Source organism: Rhipicephalus microplus, chromosome 10 (genome assembly GCF_043290135.1).
Source record: "Rhipicephalus microplus isolate Deutch F79 chromosome 10, USDA_Rmic, whole genome shotgun sequence".
In the NCBI taxonomy this organism is placed as follows: Eukaryota; Metazoa; Arthropoda; class Arachnida; order Ixodida; family Ixodidae; genus Rhipicephalus; species Rhipicephalus microplus.
The window spans coordinates 38233160-38254106 of NC_134709.1; the positions used below are offsets into that span (position 1 = coordinate 38233160).

The following is a 20947-nucleotide window of genomic DNA, read 5'->3' on the forward strand; positions in this document are numbered from 1 at the left end:
CGTAAATAATTCTCATTAGTTCAATTCCATGGAACTCGGGATGACGTGTTTCCGTATGCCAAGGGAGAGGGAGGCCCGTGTGCTCGATTTGGGTGCAAGTTAAAGAACCCCAGGTGGTTGAACTTTCCGGAGCCCTCCACTACGGTGGCTCACATAATCATATGGTGGGTTTGGGACGTTAAACCCCATATATCAATCAATCAATCAATCAATCAATCAATCAATCAATCAATCAATCAACCATCAATCAATCAGTCAATCAATCAATCCGTATTTCAAGGAGCTTGAAATTTGGATGTAAGACAATGCCATGGTCAGACAATCAAAATAGGTTCTTTTCGAGGACTTCAACAAGTGCCCCCCCCCCGCCTACCACCACTGAAAAAAAAAAGAAGTTCTGTCTACGGGCCTGATTAAAATGCAGAAATCACATAGACTACAGTCCCATGCTAGGCTGCAACGCGATCCTCTGAGTGCTTGCTTGCTCTAAGGCGTACTATACTAAGTGGGGTCAATAAATCTAGCGCCGCAGTTCTCGTGGAACAATGTAAATTTTACTTGGTCATTCTACAGGTTGAAGAAAAACCGGCGGATAATAAAGCGGACGCCGTGCTCACGGCCATCATCGACAAGATCGGCGTCTCCACCGATGCCGTTAAGGTACGCCTACCATGCCTATCTGCAACTGCAACGATGGACGATCATGGCGCCCGTGTCCGCATGGCTTCATCCATCCGCCGTTCTGGGTGCATGTGGTTATGCGTTTAATTTCTTATGTGCACATCGGTCTAGTAGCTATATAGTGCACTGTTCCCAACATAGTTCCCTAAAATTTACTATAGAGGGGACTTTGGCGCTGCAATCGTTCGGGCACCATGAGAATGATGGGTAGTACACAAATTCGCCTAGTCTTTGTACTTCCGGGCTTCGAACTCACTTTGTGGCATTTTTTTTTATTGCTGTGCTTCGGATTTATTTCTTATAAAATAACAAATCATTTTGAAATTTGTAACCTAATTTGAATCGGTTAGCCTAAAAGATCAAAGTGGTGAAGTGCAACTGCTGAACGTAGGCCGATTGTCTTTTCGTGACAAAGCCACGCGAAGACAAACGAAGCCGGAAGTACTAAGATTGGTCAAATTTGTGTACTACTCATTGTTCACAAGCTCGCTGAAGATCCGTGCGTAGCAGCTGCCATGGACACTAACGCCATTGTTCCTCTATAGTGTACTTATGAGAAACTCTGTGGTTCGCTGTAAACCTGATGACGCCTTTAAGGGTTTTTGCCTTGTCTATAACACCCTACGATAGGGGTGTTCTGACAAACTAAACATCCATGTAATGGGTGTTTTGAAACATCAAAACACCCATGAGATGCTTGTTTTGGTTTGTCAAAACATCCGTATTCTAGAGGGTTAGCTATAGACAAGCACAGCACCCTTACGGATGCGAACCGGTTTACAGCGTTCCGAACACGGATGGTGACTTTTTTCTGGACCGCGGGACGCCGAGCTCCTTGCTTTTAGCGGGACGGCTCAGTGCTCTTCCATAGTTGAGTACGAAGTAGTCGAAATCGTTAAACTTTTTTTTTTGTAAACACAGGACCGATAGTTGTTATTACTGCTGTTATCGCAGCTATAGTAGAGTACAGCGTACTCTAAATCGTCCAACATTTTTTTTTCTATATGCATAACACTGTCAGAACAACGTTTCGGCGTGCAATGTATGTATCTCCATAAGCTCTCGATACTTTTGCTCCTATGATTCTGCGCTTGAGCCAATAGTTAGTAGTTGAAAACGTTCTCAATTTGTCGGGCCGATGGGCCCTTATCTGCAGCACGCGCGGTGGAAGGAAGGCGAGGAGGGCACATGCGCGGAATGAGCGTCAGCGTCTGAAAAACTCCCAAGCATTTCCCCGAGGGTGAACATGGTTAAGTGCGAATACACGGGGTGATGCTATGAGAGGTATTTATTAATTCGCACTATTATATTTATTAATCACACTATGGTGCCTTTATGGTGCAATGGTTCCTAGGAATCGCAGTTTGATCACACGGGGGAGTTTACGTTAACTCACTGGCGAATGCCAACGGATTTTAACTTTACTCCCCCTCACGACCCGCTCTCGACGGGAGACTGAGAGAGAAGGCGGGCGCGCGAGAGAGAGGGGTGCGCGCGCAGCTGCAGCGAGCGAGGAGAGCGGAGGAGCGAGCGAAGGGGGAGGGGGTATAAGGCGCGTTACTGGCACCGATATCAGCGTCGCGTCCGTGGCTTATTCGGTAGAGCGTCGCGCTGCGGCCCGCCAAGTCCTCTTTCTTTTAAAGATAGAGAGAAGACTGCGGACGCCGCCGACGGCGGTGGATGGTTTGTGGTCGCTTATAAAGTGTATTCAGACTTAAAAGCCGTAGTGGGTGGAAAAGCGGCAGGGGATCAGGAAGCTGTGAAGACGAGCCCTGGGGGCTTTTCGGTGGCAGGCGAGCGATGGGATGCGGTGTCGGTCGCGCTATATACGCGCGATGTGTTTTTACTCCGTGCGTGCTACGGAGCTGAGGCCACGCGGGTTTGGGCGTCCGCTAAGGCGAGACGATGGCACATATTCTACGTCGTGTTTCGTGAGTTTGCTTTCCTTCTGTTAAGTTTCGCGCTGGCTTTCCGGCCGTTATGTTCCGTGCTGTACGTTCCATATACCACCTGTCTGCGGGGTTTGTTCGTTGCGGGTTTTTGGTCCTCCTGTGTACGCTAGGACTCTGTTATGCTGGTCCGAAAAGCTGGATGTGATTCTTTTGAGCCGTAAACTAACGGCGGTACTTGTTCTTGGCGTTGCTGGCTCGTGTTCTGCGAATTTTAGAATTGTGGCAGTTTGGGCTAGTTGGTATGACATTACGATAGTTATAGCGCGAGAACACGACGACGTCAAGGTGTCGTGTTCTTCTTGTCTTTTTGTCGTCGTTTTGTTCTCGCACTATAACTATTGTACTGCAAATTTTGGCTGAATGACTCCCCTGAGTGGAGGCGGCGCTTTCATCTGGTGCTCAATCGGGTTTTCATATGTAGTTGACCTTCCTTTCGTTCTTTCCAACGTTGTCTGCTCAGTTTTCATTCTTTTCGTGTGCAGTTCGTTTTCGTACCACGAGAATCGCACGAATAAGGCGCCCGTCGAGTCAGCCCATCCCAAACGCATTATTGCTCGCGCATTCCTATGCTCTTGGGTTCCGGTACAATTACAGCTCGCGAAGGTGAAAACCCTACGGACCTAAAGTCTAAACAATGCCCGACAAGGCGGAAAAGGACGCGCCCGCGCAATATGCGTCTCGTATCGTCGAGCAGCTGACCGCGCTGCTAGAACGCCAGGCTGCGCCAGACGACAGTTTCCGCCTGCCGCTAGCCGTGCTTACATAGGCACCCGACAGTGGACCAGAGGGTGCGACGAAGCTTTTTTGGCCGCCTCCGCATTGTTGGTACCAACCGCCAGGGATACTAAGAAAATGAAACGCTCGCAGAACACAATGACACGCTGAAGTGTCAGTGCCCTTTTTTGGCACGTTTTCAAAGAAAGCTTCCTGGGCGCTTACATAATCAGCTGTGACCTCCTTGCTCACAACTAAAAACGAAAATGATATGCACGTGCAAGTTCGGTTTTGCTGCGCCTACTCGCTAGGCTGCGTGTTTTGGTGCTACCATCAGATCTCTTAAACTGCATTGCCGGATGCCTATACGAGGAACACAGGGATAGGAAGTCGGTCGCCGAGTGTTTGCAAGAGTTACAAAATTATCGCGACGCGCAATCCCTCACTAATGAGACCCTTCTACTATACGCGTTCTGCACGCGTAACCCTGTCTGGCTCTGCCGAACGTTGGCGCCGTCTCCAGTCTTTCGACAGTTGGTCCCATTTTAACGCGATAGGGTTAAAGCGCTCGTGTCGCAGAAAACCCGCCGCCGGCGTCGGCCCCGTTGGTTGTGAGCGAAAAATCGTCTGTGACCGAAAAATCTAGTTACTGAGATAGCCGCGGGAGGACGCTACTTGTACGCGCTCGATCACACTGACAAAGCCACGCGTTCAAAGAAAAAGTACTCAAGGTCACGAGACGTGGTAGTTTTTTTTTTTTTTTTTTGCCCTGCCACTCCTCCCTGCTTAGCTTCCAGCGCTTTCGTCGGGACGAGAGAAGAGATAATACAATTTCAGCATGCGACGAACCTTTGTAACTCCAGCTCGCACTGGACGGATTCCTAAATTTTTTGTGGCGTTGAATTCGTGAGGCAATGAGCTCTTCTAGTGAATTCATTCTATTGTTACTTGAAAAGGTGTTTCAGGGCCCCTTTAACGCATTTTGTTCGACAGGTGTCACGACAAAAACGAGCCCATTCGGCGATAATAGCGCGCGCTAATCCAATCTACTGAGTGCGTGTTTGGGCGCGGGCGTGTGCATCTAACAAAACATATTAGGTACGCACTTAGCGGTCGAAGGGTGCACTAGAGGCCGGATTTCGCTATCGCGTTCAACTCTTAAAGGCGAAGCTTAAGGGTCCCCTGATTTCTGAGCAGCTATTCCGTGCCGAATTCCTTCCATCCGACTACGTCGTTCACATGAAAGATGAACTTCGCAGGCGTACACAGGCTGAAGATGAAAGGCTCTAGGAATGCATATGGTCCTTACAGGAGTTTTACGACTGCGTGGACCCTGCAGCATCGGAAACGGAGTGACTCGGGCAGATAGGCAGTCGCATCCACGTTTTCAGCCGTACTTAAGGGGCCGTTCATTTCCTTCACTCGGCGTTTTCGCTATACCAGCGGGTGATATTCAGGCTGCGGCTTTGGCGGAGCTCACGATAAAAACGCGAAAGTGGTACGCTATCGCAAGCGTGAAATTTACAGTACTCGCCAATCGAATCGTGAAAACTTGATGCTAAGGCTCGTACTTTCGTTTCCACTGTTTACAGTTCGTATCAAATCCGCGTAATTTTGAGTAGAGCACTTACATAAGAGTCAGCGCCACATTTAGCGACCTTTTGCAACGACACGATGACGCACTTATCGCGAGTGATTGCTCATAGCAGTCTTCATTGTTAGGTGTCACGTTTCGTGTCCGCAAGTTCCGTACATGCTGGTTTCGTTTCGTGACACTGTGCAACGGCAGCTGCATAGTTTCGATCTTATACGAAAGCGCTTAACGGTAGTTTATCTGCCTATATCCTTGGAAGTTCTGTAAAATGTTCAAGTAGAAGAAATTCATGTTTATTCATTTATTTATTCACAGAACCCCCACAGGCTCCATGAGTAGTATTGTGTGAGGGGGGTATATACAGTGCATATTCATATTAATTGAATTATCAAAACATGATTATACTCGTTATATAACATAAAAAATAACGTTACATAATTGTTAGCGAGAGCAGGCATGACATGCAACTAATAAACAAAATGCAGAGAAACTCATCTTCCACTGAAAATAATTGCTCGAAATTACGAGGGGGGGGAGCTTTGTTTATTTTCTCATTCCTTGAATGTCAAAAGCGGTGGATGGGCAGGTGTTGTCGGACAAGGAGTGTGCCAGGATATACGTTGCGCGCCATCTGGTATCCTAATATGACACCCTGCGCACGCCTTGCAGTGATTCAGAGTTAGAACTAAGTCATATTTAAGATTTCGCGAGTAACGTGTGACATACGACAAAAAATACGCCGTGCAGATGTACGCAACCAAGTTCATGTTAATTACCGTCGCCCTAAAGAACAGGGGAAAGATTGTTTCTGATTGTGAGAAATACACACACAAAAAACCTCGTCGAACATGCGCTTCTCAGTGAAGCATTATGAAACAAACAACACACTTGTATGACTAGAACACCAAGGGGAACACACGGTAGTGCGCACTTGCAACAATTTATTATAGCTCCTTTTTTCAGACATGTGTACGAAAAATGAGCCACTTCATCGTGCTTGTCAAAAGCAGTTAAGGCCGTTGACACATGTCATGCTATCTAATGAAGAGTTACAGTTCTCACGATCTGTGTTTTCAAGCTAGTGAGAAGCGTTGTTCTATTCTTGCCATGTCTAGTAGACTGGCTTATTCGCTGTATATATGTGAGAAAAACGCTCTGATAAAATTTAGTTCAGCGCGGTCGTGTGTTCTTTGTCTCCTGGTCGTTTACGGGCGCTGTGTGTTTCATAATGATCGTTTCCAGCGACAGTAAAAAAGGATTACTTTGCTTCTATCCTGCTACAAAGCACTCGCACAATCCTAAGTTTCTCCCGCAATTTTTATGTGGTATCAAAAGGGAGTTATAAAACACGCTTCGAAGTGCGGCGGCTTGGGCTAGTTGGTATGGCATGACGATAGTTACAGCGCGAGAACAAAACGATGACACAGACGAGGACACAAGAAGCACTCGTGTCCTTCGTGTCTCTGTGTCGTCGTTTCGTTCTCGCGCTCTAACTATCGTCACGCTTCGAAGGTTGTGTTCTGTATATGGTATCGTCATGCTTCGAAGGTTGTGTTCTGTATATGGTATCTTCGAAGGTTGTGTTCTGTATATGGTATCGTCACGCTTCGAAGGTTGTGTTCTGTATATGGTATCGTCACGCTTCGAAGGTTGTGTTCTGTATATGGTATCTTCGAAGGTTGTGTTCTGTATATGGTATCGTCACGCTTCGAAGGTTGTGTTCTGTATATGGTATCGTCACGCTTCGAAGGTTGTGTTCTGTATATGGTATCTTCGAAGGTTGTGTTCTGTATATGGTATCGTCACGCTTCGAAGGTTGTGTTCTGTATATGGTCACGTTCTCTATACGTTGGCGCAGGCGTTGAACCTCGAAGACTTCGTGGGCCCAATCACAACTTACTACCACTACAACGGCTCCCTGACGACACCGCCCTGCACCGAAGGTGTCAAGTGGATCGTTCTGGACTCGCATCCTTCGGTGAAAAGCAAGACGGTGAGGCATCCGAGCTCCAGCCTCTCTTTTCGTAGTCGTGGTTGTTGTTGAAGTTTTCAAAAACAGTCTCGCCCGCAAGGACCGAACAGTGCATTCGATTGAAACGAACCGGAATGTCGCGCGAAGTCAGGATAGCGGCTGATTTCGTTAATAGAGTTTTGGTACTGCGCACGTGGCGGCGTTGGGTATGGGACGCCACGTTCAGCGTAGTGCGCATGCGCAGACCGCAACGCGCACGTATCGCGTTACGTACGCAGCCGCTACGTACGCACGCATGAGATGCGTGTGTGCGTACGTATGATGTGATCGCGCCGCTCTCGAAAGAGTTCGCGAAAGCGCGAGACTTCGTTTTGCAAAATTTCGGCATCGAAGGCAAGCACCGACCGGCTCTGTGGCTTAAAATATGGCCATAATCTGGCTATAACACTTGGATTGGCTCACATTGGCTGTCAACAGCACATACTTCTATTGTGATCTACCAGATGACGCAACACGCTTCACGCTCGTTACGTACGCGGGTACTACGGCGTACTAAAAGCCGATTAGTGGCAAAGGACGCCACGTAACACAAGGCGCTTGCGTGATGCGTACGTGGCACCATTCCGCAGTACTAAAACTCTCTAATATGACGTGGCGGAACCCGAACGAAATTGTGGCGCGAGGAAAAGCGGCTGCTGCAGCGAGCGATATGCTACTTTCGTGCTGCTGACGCGTCTTCAACGCAAACCTGGCGATCGGAACGCAGTGCCTTGGAACGTATTAGCTGTCTGCCGATCTCCTCTAAGGATACGTGTGCGTGACCGCAAAACAACCACGTCCGGTTGGTCAAAATCAGATTTCCTGCCAGACACATCCGCCTTTCGTTCGACAAGGACGGCCGGCTCGTTTCAAAAGTCACAACTTTTAGCTTAGCAGGTAAGCTAAGCTGAGTTTGGCTTAGTAGACAGCTAATCAATCAAGATGACGTTTCGAGTGCCCGTACGCACGAAGATACGGTTTATTAATCGACTTTTACTTAGGTGTATGTTGAAGGTCCCTGATAAAAGAAATGAATTCCACCCGCTGTGGCGTCTTTGGTAATCATGTGAAGGTTCTGAGGCATGAAATGCATAATTTTAGGTTTCGTTTAATGTTACTTCTGAGCCTGTTCTCGCTCTGTCTTTAAGGCTTTCACCTATAGTTGCATTTTAGAGCGGTTCTGCTACAGGCGAGCAGACCAGCATGGGCAAGCACAGCGTGTCGATTGAGTATACCCGTTCAGTCTTTATTGTTTGAAGCCTAATGTCACGTTCTCTCTCTTCCTTCTCTCCCTTTTTCTTTCTCTCTCTCTTTCTCAGCTTCAGCTGCTACGCGACAAGTCTTCACGCGTGCGCAAGGACAACTTCCGTCCGTACAGGAGTCCCCAGAAACGTCGAGTCAAAAAGTACACGGCGATCTAATTGAAATAAACCTTGCCTTGATATATCTCACCAGCGACTCCGCACTAGTGACTTGGCCTCGTTGTCTGAAGTTCCCAGGTCACCCCTTTACCCACTGCTCCAACTGCTGTCGCGACCTTCGAGGGTAACAGATGCTTTTTCATCGCCGTGAATCACAACTTCCGATGTGTCTGCGTCTGTCTTGTCTTCGTCTTAAGTTATTTGTGGAAAGAACTCTAAACTTAAGGGCTCGCTTTTCTTTGTTATTACACAATATTAATGAGAACCAACATACAATGATGTAAAGATTATTGTCTGTTAGTTTTCATTAACCCTAGGTTAATTATCACAAATGAGCCCCACCGCGGTTATCTAGTGGCTAAGGCACTCGGCTGCTGACCCGCAGGTCGTGGGATCGAATCCCGGCTGCGGCGGCTGCATTTCCGATGGAGGCGGAAATGTAGGCCCGTGTGATCAGATTTGGGCGCACGTTAAAGAACCCCAGGTGGTCGAAATTTCCGGAGCCCTCCACTACGGCGTCTGTCATAATCATAGCGTGGTTTTGGGACGTTAAACCCCACAAATCAATCATCAATTATCACAAGTGAGGGTCTCGGAATCGCTTCTTCTCAATTATGTAAATCAATAAATCAATCAATGTACTTGTTGATCAGTCAGTTTATTTTCACCCCAGTAGCAGAGGGTGGGAAAATAAGTTTATAAACCGTACTTAAAAAATATATATTTTATGCACGTAAATTTCAGGCACTTTTTAAGGCCAAGTTGATCCTATCAGATCCTCTAGTTCTTCTCGCTCATTCGAAAATCACACAGTTAAATAATTAGGTAATAGTAATTTAGGAGGGGACACGAGAAGTATTCTTTTACCGCATAGCACGACCGAAGTTTGCAGCGTAATCGGCTTTGGTAGTTCTAGGGTGGCAAGTAAGCAAAAGGAAGAGTATGTGAGTTCTTATTTGCCCTGTAGATGACTCTCTGAAGAAACACACGTCCGCTTTTAAAGGGTTGTCATGACTTTTTGAATAGAGTGTAATGATCTCTAAAAATAGGTCGTGTGTGTTTTAAAAAGAATCATATCTAGTCAGGACTCACGAAGAAGAGTAAAAGGACTCATTCGCATTTCGTACTGTCTGCCGAATTCAAGCCGATCAATCGGACAATTAAGCAGTTCCTTTACTCTCATTGGGTGTAGCGTGCTTTGGGAGTGACACGCGGTTCTCGCTGAAGCGCTCAGTCTTCATTGCGGGTATCATATGGTGATTTTGGGCCGCTAAATCCCACACATCAATCAATCAATCCATCATTGTGGGTAGTTGCAGGGTGGCAGTCAATCAAGCCAAGCCAATCCACCATCATACCAGTCACTCATTCACCCAGTCTATCAAAATAAACGCAATAAATCAATAAATTTTTGTCCATACAGGAGGTATTCACGTCACGTCATCCACAAGGCGCGCTAGCGTGGCAGTCGCCATACTTGTGGTCTAGTACACTCTACTCGCGCGTTAACGTCATCGTCGTGCCACGACCAAAGTTCTGGTCTCGGTAGCTACTGTTACATTGATATCTTCTTCAAGAAGAACGGACGGACGGATGGACGGAGGGGGGATGGATGGATGGATCCTGCTGTGCCCTTTAGATCGGGTAGTGACGTGAGCCATAAAGCTAAGTACTACCACTGTGTGTTTAAGGATTGAATTCTACTCGCGCCTCGATTGTAGTCACCAATCAGTTAGCCTCCTAAAGATAATTTCTACCCGTTTAAAGTTTATTTTGCCTTCACTGTCCCTAAACCTCAATGCTTCGAAAATTCCGCGCCATCATCTTGGACTATAGGGTGGAGACCTTTGCAGAACATTATCAAATGTCCAGCCGTTTCCTCCTCCTCTCTGCACGCCCTACATACCGTGTCTGTGCCTTCGTATTTGGCTCGATACGTCTTGATCCACAATACTCCCGTTCTGGCCTCGAACATCAGAGAACTACCCCGAGAATTATCGTACATCTACCCCGAGAATATCGTAGATGACATACACATTACGCCATCTAGTGACCAACTCGTAAACTAGAGGTGGCGACAAACTACCACCATCACTACTACTACTACTACTACTACTACTACTACTACTACTACTACTACTACTACTACTGTAGAGGAACAAAGGACCCATGGCCTAACGAGTTTCGCCCCATAAAATTTGCCCAGATGTTTCAACTATTTACGTGTTTAGAAAAAGTGTTTCGTGATTTCGAGTACTTCGTACTCAACAATGGGACAGTAGTGGCTGAGAGGCCTTATACTGTGTTTTAAAAAGTACCTAACATTTTAAAGTACCAGGAGCGGACAGCCGTCCCAAGGGTGGGCTCCCACCACAAAGCACTACGCAGGGGCGTAGGCTTTGTGTTAAGATAAAAGTGGGTAACGATTTAGAGTATTTCGCACTCTACTATGGGAGAGCTGAAAGCCGTCCCGTGGGCTTCACACTTTATGAGACTGTGTGTTTAGAAAAAGTGGTTAACCATTTAGAGTACTAGGTACTTTACTATGGGAGAGCATAAAGCCGTCCTTATGTGTGTTTAAATAAAGTGGTTCACGATTTAGAGTACTTCATACTCAACTATGGGAAAGCACGCCGTCCCTTTTTAGAATAAATAATTAACAATTTCGAGTACTTTGCATTCTACTTTGGGAGAGCATAAAACTGTCCCGTGGTTTTAGTGTCGGGGGGGGGGGGGGTAAAAAAGTAGGTTACGATTCAGAGTACATGGTACCTCTAAAAAAATTTATTCCAGGCATATTTTATGAAAACGCCTTAGCAACACACATCAACTGACCTCACCCTGAAAAGACTCCTTGTTTGCTGTGGTTTCGTTAATGTCATTTCTAGCATTTATATTCACCGTATGTAGAGGATCTTCAGATCATTTCTTTAAAGTAAAGCTCTCTAAAGTTGCTTCGTGTCTGTTATGCAAACATCTCTCGTAGCATGAGTGTGAAGTTTGTCTTTACAGAAGTAGTTGAAGGGTTATCGTACAGAGGCGTCCACTTTGAACACCGCACCTAGCGGCCAGCGCTGCGCGGGGCGCCTCTAGCGGGCGCTTGGGGAACTGCCTGGTGGGAAGAACTGTGTGAATACCTCCTGTAGAGATTATAGCGTGGTTTTCACGAGCTATTCCCAGTTCCAAAGTGAACGCTCGTGAAGCTGTCCAATCGCAACCGCAGTTCACAACCCTCAGCGCGGGTAGTTCGCCCTGTAGTTGTAGGGCGGTGGTGGCTCGGGTGGCGCGGTCGGCGAGGGCATCGGCATTGTGGACGGCTGTCCCGAGGGGCTCGCCATGTGATGGCCGGCCTGGAGGAGGCCCCTCTGCGCATGCTGCGCTGCCTGCTGCTCGTAGTAGTTCGGCTGTGGATGCGGCGAGACTGCGGAGGTCATGGCTACCGGGACGGGAGGGTACGACCCGGCGTACGTGTAGGGCGCCACGCCCGACATTGCCGGAGCCATGGCCGGAGGCACGACTATGTGCTGTGTGACCTGCGACACGTCGGGTGAACATCCACTTGTACGTTCGCTCTCAATATGTGTTGGAACACACTTTTCGTACTTATAAAATGGCGCCAACACTGCAAAATTGCACATATATAGAAACAGAAATGAACTAAACGCTTTATATTAGCGGTTCTTTGTGAACCTATTGAACATTTGTCGGTGTCATCGTTCAGGTTCGCAGTCACTTTAACCGCCGCCAGCGTGTTGCAGCTAATATTGAGCGCGACTGTACACATCACGGTTATTCAGTGCCCGTGCGGGGTTTGTAATATTTCGGCGAATTCTTTTCAAACTACTGCATCTGCAGTAATCAAAATCCACAGTCTCTTATCTCGCTAGTAGACTTGACGATGGAAGCTATAACGTGTGTATTATTGCAGCGTCATTTTCGATTTTAGTTTAGTTGTAATTGCTCCGAATTCTTCTCGGTTACTCCTGATTTGCTTCTTAACTCGTTGTTGACAAATTCGCGAACTTTCTTTCTTTCGGGCTGTTTTGGCGCCCCATTAACGTTTTTTTAACTACCTAAAGGGGACATAGGCACATCCATTATGCCTTGAAAATTACGCGCAGCTTGGCACTCCCTCAACAAACACGCAAGCACGCACGCACTTACTCTGTCACTCACCCTCATTCTCACTCACTCACTCACTCATTGTCTATTTCTCTCTCTTAAATTATCTACAAACTGAGTGCTGTTTGTGGGCTATGGTCGCGAGTACTCGCGTGTGTGAATGATGGAGCGCCACGTTACGTACGTGCAATATTCAAAAAGTCCCCACATACAGCGGCACGGGAATATTAATCGCGGTAAGTTTCCTCGAAAGAGCGTATAATGAGTCGGAAAAATGGTCATGACCGGGCCAGCGAGAACAACACGCGGATATGAGAGAGGCGCACTTGTGTCGTAGTTTTCTTCTCTCGTCCGCGTGTTGTTTGCGCTGGCCGTCTAATACCCGTGCCACACGGGCTGAGAAAATGGCATTTACCCCCGAATGCCTTCAGATTTATTGCCATTCGCGCGGTGCCACACGGGCGAACGAAATGGCATTCGTCCGAACGCCATTCGCCACCAAATGCCTTCGCCAGAACTCTGTTGACTGAGAAATGCCTACTCTCGACGACACAGCTCGCGAAGTGCGATTTACCTCAAAGTAAATAAAACAAATGATATCCAGCTAAAAATAAAACTTCCCGTCTTTTATTTGCACTAAACTTTAAAAAAAGTGCTTTGAACGTTATACGAAGATCAAGTTGAAATGGTTTGAAATTAATTGAAGTTCAATGTCCTGAAGCTGGCGCATAATAACTCGTCTCTGCTCCAGAATTATTCGCTCCTGAGCACGATGCTTTGCACGGAAACACACAAGTGCTGCCGTGAAAAAATGAACTTTGCGAACATCTTCTTCAGAGAGATGCGACAGGCGCGATTTTCTAATTACGCTGTGGATCTGACTAAGTGTTGGCTTAGGTTGCTACGGTCGGCTGCAACGTCGTAAAACAAAGCAAGACACTACAACTTAGGACAGCGTAATATGCTTATTTCTACTTTTAATGACTATATGATGTGTATGAAGCTTGTAAACGCTTGTTTATTTTTTTTATTGCTATTCCCCCAATGCTCACTTGGAAGGTGCTGCGATCGACATCTTCAAGTCAAATGTCATTCGCTTTGGACGTGTAGCAGCGCCGGCGAAACAAATGTCATTCGGGAACTGAAGGCCTTCGCCACCAAATGTCATTTTCTATGCCCGCGTGGCACGGGTATAATTCGTCTCGAACGCGCAACGATGATTGCGCGTGAATTGCTCACCAGAGTGCGCCGCCTTCTTCGACGGTAGCAGCAGCACAGGAAGACCGAGACGGCCGCCGCGACGATCGCTACGACGATCCCCACAATGGCGCCGGTGGACAGGAGTTCGCGGGACCGATGACGTTTCCCTGTACATCAGAACGTGTAGAACGTGGGAGGGGGGGGGGGGGGTCGAAGAAGAATCGACAGAAGTCGCACTAAGTTAACAGTAAGCAATGGTGGGCGAAGGCTACTTGGCGTGCTTGTCATGTGTGTTTGGGTGGAGAGGGGGCCCTTATTCTTGTACGCTTAACTGCTTTTTTATATGGACGCTAAAGAGAAACAACGAATTTGTTTAGATTGACAAAATGTACTCTTAAGAACTCTAATTCCAACCCCCCACCTCCACCAAAAGATGTTACGGGGAAGATTTAATCACCGACAGCAGGTCTTGCTAACGGCTTAAAGAGCGCACAGTCATGCAGGCCAACGGGAGAAGCTCGAGAGACCAACCCACAACAACCACGTTGTCGTCTTCCTCCTTTCGCGTGCCATTTCAGCTGTGCCGAAGCGACAGTTCCATGCACGTATCAATATTTCACTAACATAAGTTCATTATGAGCGGAGTACATCAAAGTTGAAGTTTCATCTTTAACCCCCGTATTCACAAACGCTCCTCGACTCGACTTTCACCCTTCACTTGACAGAGTTGAGCAATGCGCCGCTGCTCAGCTGAAAATGACGCTGCGCTACTCAATAATCGCAGCATATCATCGCTAATATGTAGTCACTTTTCCTGCCTAGAGACCGCGCTCCCATTAACCTTCTCAAGTGAAGGTTAAGCGTTGAGTGAAGGGACGTTCCAGAATACAGGCGTAAATTTCGTGCCGAAACCTCCACTCGTTAGTTCAAAATTTTCAAAATGTATCTTTCGTGTTTTCGTGACATTGGTGTGATGAAATTTTATGAAACTTCGTTCGAGAGGGGGGACTAGGGGACCCACAGATGACAATGTATTTCAGCTTTAACGATTAGGAGTTACCTAGGACCCAGGAATTGCCGTCAGAATCTATGACGTCATGGTACTTGGTGCGGGAATCTGAAGGTGGCATCTCTACCCTCGTTTTTTTTTCTTTTAGCGGGTTTTTTCTCGCTCAACGAGTGTCGTATCGCGGCAAGAGTGGTGTTTTCGAGATCGCGAAATGGTACTTAACTAAAAGGCGAAAAATTGTTTGCTCTCTAGTGTTGTGCCCTTAAGGCTGACTTGCTATAGGCGAAGGATCCTTTCCTTCGGCAACGCTTTGCTGGTGCGATCCCCTGCGCTGATCGCGAATCGGCAAATACTGGCGAATGCAGAAATATGTGCAGACGTCTGAAGCAGCTAAAGAATGGAGTTGCCAAATGGCCACACAGTCACAAATGCACTCGCAGAATAGGCCGAGAAGGCGGGCCACGAGATAAGCTGGGATTACGCACGCATCACGGCTATACGGAAAAGATTTTGACGACGACACTCAACCTCGAATCACTAATCACTCAGACAAGGAGTAACACAATCAATAGATCATCTGGCACGTTGAATCACATGGTCCCGGACATTGCGTCAACGCTACATAAGAACTTGCTGTTCAGCCGTCATTCCATTGTGCGAACAATGAATCTGTACAGATCCCGAAACGTCCGATGATCGTCATTTTGTTTTGTTTTAACATTGGTCAGGGACCGCCCCCCCCCCCCCCTTTTTTTTCCACGAACGCATTACAACTCTACAGCTCCCATTTTTTACGCCTGGAATGCTGTGGACCAATGACACACAGTTTTGAGAATCATGCCATTGCATTACTTTCATTATTGCATCGATTGTAAATCTTGTTTTGCTTGAGACTCAACTATTAGGGGAGGGAGGAGGAGCGCGAGGTGCTGCGATAAATCTTGGTCCCCCTGAGGAAGATCTTTGCGCACGCCTATTAATAAGGCTCAAGGGCTGTATCTTTATACAGGAAAAGAAATGCGTTGAAAAGGAAGGCACCACTAAGAAGGAACACTTAAACAGGTCTCTGAAGACCTTAAACTAGCCCATCAAGACGTCCTGATGTCTCCCTACTCGTATGATTGAATGCATCCGTGTAGTATACGAGCAAGCAAATGCGCGCGTAGTTCAAGCAGTTTAGTGAACCCCCATTATTGACGCTCGGCAAGGATAAGCATCTCTGGTACAGCGCGGCTTGCGATGGCGAGAAGGCAGTGAGCGGTGCAGTGGCACGTGGCTTACACCGGCTGTCGTCGTAACTCGGCTGGAACTGCCGTCTCATCTGGTCCTCCCAGTCGGTGCTCTCGGCCCTCGCAGCATCCAAGAAGATGGCGAGGCAGACGCTTCCGGCAGTTGACCACAAACAGCGATACATGGCTCTGTCGGCGTGCCTACAAAAAAATGATTAAAAGAAAAAAAAAACACTGCATATCCACAAATTGAATGACGATGAGTGGGTGAAGCAGTGGTATCGTTCGGTGTTACCGGGAAATCACCCGCGACATTGAGCACTCACGCATGTCAATGAGCGACGAAGCGGTAAACAGTTATATACAATGTTTATTGGTCTCAAATGGTATGTTGAGCTGTGAATTTCATTCTGCCTTCATTATTAATTACTCCTTTGTGGCATCGAATTTAGCCTGAAGTTGGCAAGGACGACGTCTGTGCACGTTCTCCTGGTAGTTGTTGGTTGTTTCTGGTCACACGTAATATCGCAAAGACGGACCGAAACCGAGTACGTGGTCTCGTCGTACTTTAAGAAGCGAAATGCCAGGGCCATTACGCCATAGCGCGGCATGGGTTGTGGCTAAGAAAGGAGGATACCGCATAAACATTGGCGGATTTTTTTTTTATTCTCGTGGGAGGAGGTGCAAAACCGTCTTGCGTCGATGCTGGGGGAGGGATGGGGCGCTGGTTTAGCTTGGGTGGGGAGTAAGTACTGGCATCGCTCGAGTTGGGAAAGTGCTTCTTTTTAAGCTTAGAGGCTTACGAAGAGGGTTCAGCTTAAATTGAGGACGACGCAGTGAGCAATGGAAAGGAGAATGATAGGTGTAATATTAAGGGTCAGGAGAGCGCAGAGTGGGTCAGGTAACAAACCGGTGTTAAAGGATATCATAGTTGGTATCATGATGAGGAAATGAACATGGGCCTGGCACATCGCGCGTATAGGCAGGACAACCGCTGGTCAGGGTAACCGACTGCATTTCAAGAGGAGGCCGACGCGTGAGCGAGAGGGGGGGGAGACAGAAGTTTAGGCGGGCATATGATATTAAAGATGTTCGCAAGTATAACGTGGCAGCAGAAAGCACAGGACCGGATTGATTAGCAGAACGCAGAAGAGGTCCTTGCCTTGCAGTGGGCGTATTCAGACTGATGATGATGATACTGATAATGATGATGATGATTATGATGATGATGATGATGATGATGATGACACTCATGTTGTTCCGCGATTTCGTTGCTTACATCGACGCTCCGCTCACGTGTCCAAAGGGAGGCCAAGCGACAAGGTGACACGCTGAGTGCCCCACTCCTGTAACTATACTCGCTTCGAGTGCCGTCACCGTGTAGCAATGCTTACGGAACGAACCTGTTTGCGAGACGGTTATAGCTACGCTATCTCGGGGGCTTCTTCGCGCCAACAGTAATGCGAGATAAGTCGACGGCGGTAGATCCTTATTGTCGCACTTAGAAAAAACCATCGCCGTTCTCAGGGCGACCTAGTCCCAGCGATATCGTTGCGGCTAGAAGAACAAAGCGTTCTTACATTTCCACATCCCCGCATGTGGTTAATATACATCGTGTATTTGTGTTTCAATATATATATATATATATATATATATATATATATATATATATATATATATATATATATATATATATATATATATATATATCTTATTTTATCGCTACAACTCCCGACACCACCCCGCCGCGGTAGTCTAGCGGCTAAGGTACTCGGCTGCTGACCCGCAGGTCGCGGGTTCGATTCCCGGCTGCGGCGGCTGCATTTCCGATGGAGGCGGAAATGTTGTAGACCCGTGCGCTCAGATTTGAGTGCACGTTAAAGAACCCCAGGTGGTCGAAATTTCCGGAGCCCTCCACTACGGCGTCTCTCATAATCATATGGTGGTTTTGGGACGTTAAATCCCACAAATCAAACTCCCGACACCGACCTTGTGCGGTCAAGGCAGCTTGATTAAGACGATATGCTAGCAATACTTGCGCTGACATGTAGCGACGAACTGCGACTGGTTAGATACTTCAGTAAATTTTCTTTTGGGCCTATAGCTGATTCATAACCATAGAGGTACTTTTACAGCGCAAACACAGACACACCACAAAGAAAGAGACGACACACGCAAGCGCTGCTTAGGCTATGAAAAGTTTGCTGACACATTGAATTCGCGAAACTTCAATTCAGACGAAAACACAATGTGCCCCGAAGTGGGACTTGAAGTCATATAGTCGTTAAAAGCTTTCCAACTTTCCGATGGAGGCGGAAATGCGGTAGGCCCGTGGGCCCAGATTTGGGTGCACGTTAAAGAACCCCAGGTGGTTAAAATTTCCGGAGCCCTCCTCTACGGCGTCTCTCATAATCATATGGAGGTTTTGGGACGTTAAACCCCGCATATCAATCAAATCAAAATCTTTCCAACGGCGCATTCAAGCTTGCTGATTGACCTTCAAGATGAAAAGAAAAAACTTGGTCGATAAAGAGCTTAATCGCTGAAAGGCTTAAGTACAAATGAAGGCGTCCATTTTCGCTCTAACGTGTGTGCGCCACTTACATGTAATAAATTAGGAAGCAGTGTACAGTCTTTTTCTGTCGTAGATACTACCAACCGTCGGCATGGAACCTACGTAATTGACGTATTTCGTTATATGGTATGTTTCACACTCTCGTGCTTTCTTTCCTCCTTATACGCTCACACCTGTCCTCTCCATCACTCCTGCCCCGCCGCGGTGGTCTAGTGGCTAAGGTACTCGGCTGCTGACCCGCAGGTCGCGGGAGCGAATCCCGGCTGCGGTGGCTGCATTTCCTATGGAGGCGACAATGTTGTAGGCCCGTGTGCTCAGATTTGGGTGCACGTTAAAGAACCCCTGGTGGTCGAAATTTCCGGAGCCCTCCACTACGGCGTCTCTCATATTCATACGGTGGTTTTGGGACGGTTAAACACCACATATCGATCAATCTCCATCACTCCCTTTTACAACCTCTTGTTACACTGTACCTTGCAGGGCTATGTTGTGCTCACGCATTTCTTTAGGAATGCTATGTGTAAACGACACGTACTTCCGAACATTTACGGAGAGAGACGTGGACTAACCGCGTTGTTAGACAAGTGACTGGATGTGGCGCGGAGCTACTCCGACTGCCCTTGTAGGGAACACGGATGGCTAAGCTCCTTCCGTATAGGGCATACCGAAGTGTGTAATGGGGAGGCGGTAGCGCAGTACTGGACTACCGCATGAACTGCGGTGTGTTCACCACAACGTTAACGGGATTCAATCTATAGAAGTCCCGTCCTTACAGCATGAAATGATAAAGCATGGAACATGCGTTCAAAAAACAAGTACAGAAATACTTTTTGCGACAACTGTCCTTGTCCTAGCAAATGCCTTTTTCATTGCTACGTGTGATGTTGCCCTTCTGCATTGTATTGTACTTTCCAATTGTTTTTCAGTGCTACCCTTTGATTTGTCTACATATACGTCTTTGTGCTTTTAGATTGCCCCCCCCCCCCTCCTATGTTTTATTTCTTACTGAAGATACTGTAACCACTACACGATGCATGTCTCATTTCCCGTTCACATCATACATGGCATCCCCCTGCCAGTTTCTAACTTTGGGGCTCCTTGTGTATTACCAATCTGGTACAAACTTTTCTGCAGACTGATATCGTTGATGTTGAATAAAGCTTGAATAAACCAGCGCACGTAGCGGAGGTTGGTTTATCTACTCTTCCAAGCAGTCCTAACCTCGTTGTCGACATTCACAGCCGGATACCGGAATGGCGAAAGAGATAAGCAATGCGTACTCACTCGAAAACTTTGAAAGAAAGTCTTGTTGTTTCGTGTGGTATCCGGGTTTCCTTTTTAGGCGCACTTTCTCGATTGCCAGAAAGAGCAGTTGCAGATCGCGTTAAAGGCAAGCATTGTCTGTCGGCTACAGTTTACGGGGGGCATCCAAACGCTCACGCTCTAAAGCTGGCGGCTTCCGACGCAAATATGAGCGCCGTCAGACGTGAAGCAGCGCGGCAGATGTCCAGGCGTTATCGCGGGACGTCAATAAAGGGGACGTGACGCGAGCACGAGCAATAAGCCCCGTGGCCTGGTGAGACGTGCGTGTGTTGCTTCCGCTATCTACGCAACCTTTATATGCGTTCGCCAAACATACGCATCGAAAATTTATATCATATCAACGGAGTGAATGATAATGAGTGGGGCGAAGATTCGGAGGGTTTCATCGGTAAACCGTTAACCTGTCTGTCTGTCTGTCTGTCTGTCTGCCTGCCTGCCTGCCTGCCTGCCTGTCTGTCTGTCTGTCTGTCTGTCTGTCTGTCTGTCTGTCTGTCTGTCTGTCTGTCTGTCTGTCTGTCTGTCTGTCTGTCTGTAACACTAGCGCCAACAGCCGAGTTATCCATAAACTAAGCGGTCACGAATCGGTCACAGTAGAAAGACAAACTCGTGGCTTTACGAGCTTCGTCCCTAAAAAAAAAAAAAAATGAAAAGACAACAGTTTGCATCGCGTTGTGGACCTAAGCGACATTCGCTGGGCCTTGCGCGTATGAACGACAAAGTTGAGCTACCCGAAGACTCATCGCGAAAGAGATATATATAGATAACTATAGATGGCTTGCACTGACGTCATCGGAAGAGCCACGTTGAAGCGCCAGCACAGTGAGACGCGAAGTTCGTAATGCAACAACGGTACACACATCCACTGGTTCCTTCGTTATTCATGAGCAGAGCCCCCCCCCCCCTCAAAAAAAAGGGGCGGAAGATCCCACGTACCTTGAGAGGGAATCGACGTAATGCGAATCATGCGGAGGGAACGTAACAAACAGTGTTGTAATTTTTTTGGTGATTGACTTTTTATAAAATGACCCTAAATTTTGTACAAATGTTGTATGCACAGACAAGTGTTGAACAGTTGCAGATGTTTATATAACTAGTTGTTTGCACTTGCGCAATGAT

At 47.3% G+C, this 20947-nt stretch overlaps 2 protein-coding genes across 3 annotated transcripts in view; one reads left to right on the forward strand and one right to left on the reverse strand.

The window, feature by feature from the left end:
* The window catches only part of LOC119181800 (carbonic anhydrase), a 32960-nt gene extending 24559 nt beyond the window's left edge, over positions 1-8401 (forward strand). Inside the window, exons 5-7 of one of the 2 annotated variants that reach the window (XM_037433044.2) lie at positions 574-660; positions 6800-6934; positions 8272-8401. In XM_037433044.2, the coding sequence (XP_037288941.2) occupies positions 574-660; positions 6800-6934; positions 8272-8373 (324 nt within the window). In that variant the 3' untranslated portion in view covers positions 8374-8401. The remainder of the gene's footprint in view (positions 1-573; positions 661-6799; positions 6935-8271) is intronic. The other variant, XM_075875489.1, reaches the window with a different exon arrangement.
* Positions 8402-9012: 611 nt separating this feature from the next.
* On the reverse strand, positions 9013-20053 carry LOC119181125 (uncharacterized). The gene is made up of 4 exons (XM_037432307.2): positions 19793-20053; positions 15986-16134; positions 13735-13862; positions 9013-11906 (listed from the first exon to the last, which is right to left on the reverse strand). Exons 2-4 carry the CDS (start codon positions 16116-16118, stop codon positions 11607-11609), a joined length of 561 nt encoding a protein of 186 aa, XP_037288204.2. The 5' UTR covers positions 16119-16134; positions 19793-20053; the 3' UTR covers positions 9013-11606.
* Positions 20054-20947: the final 894 nt, after the last annotated feature.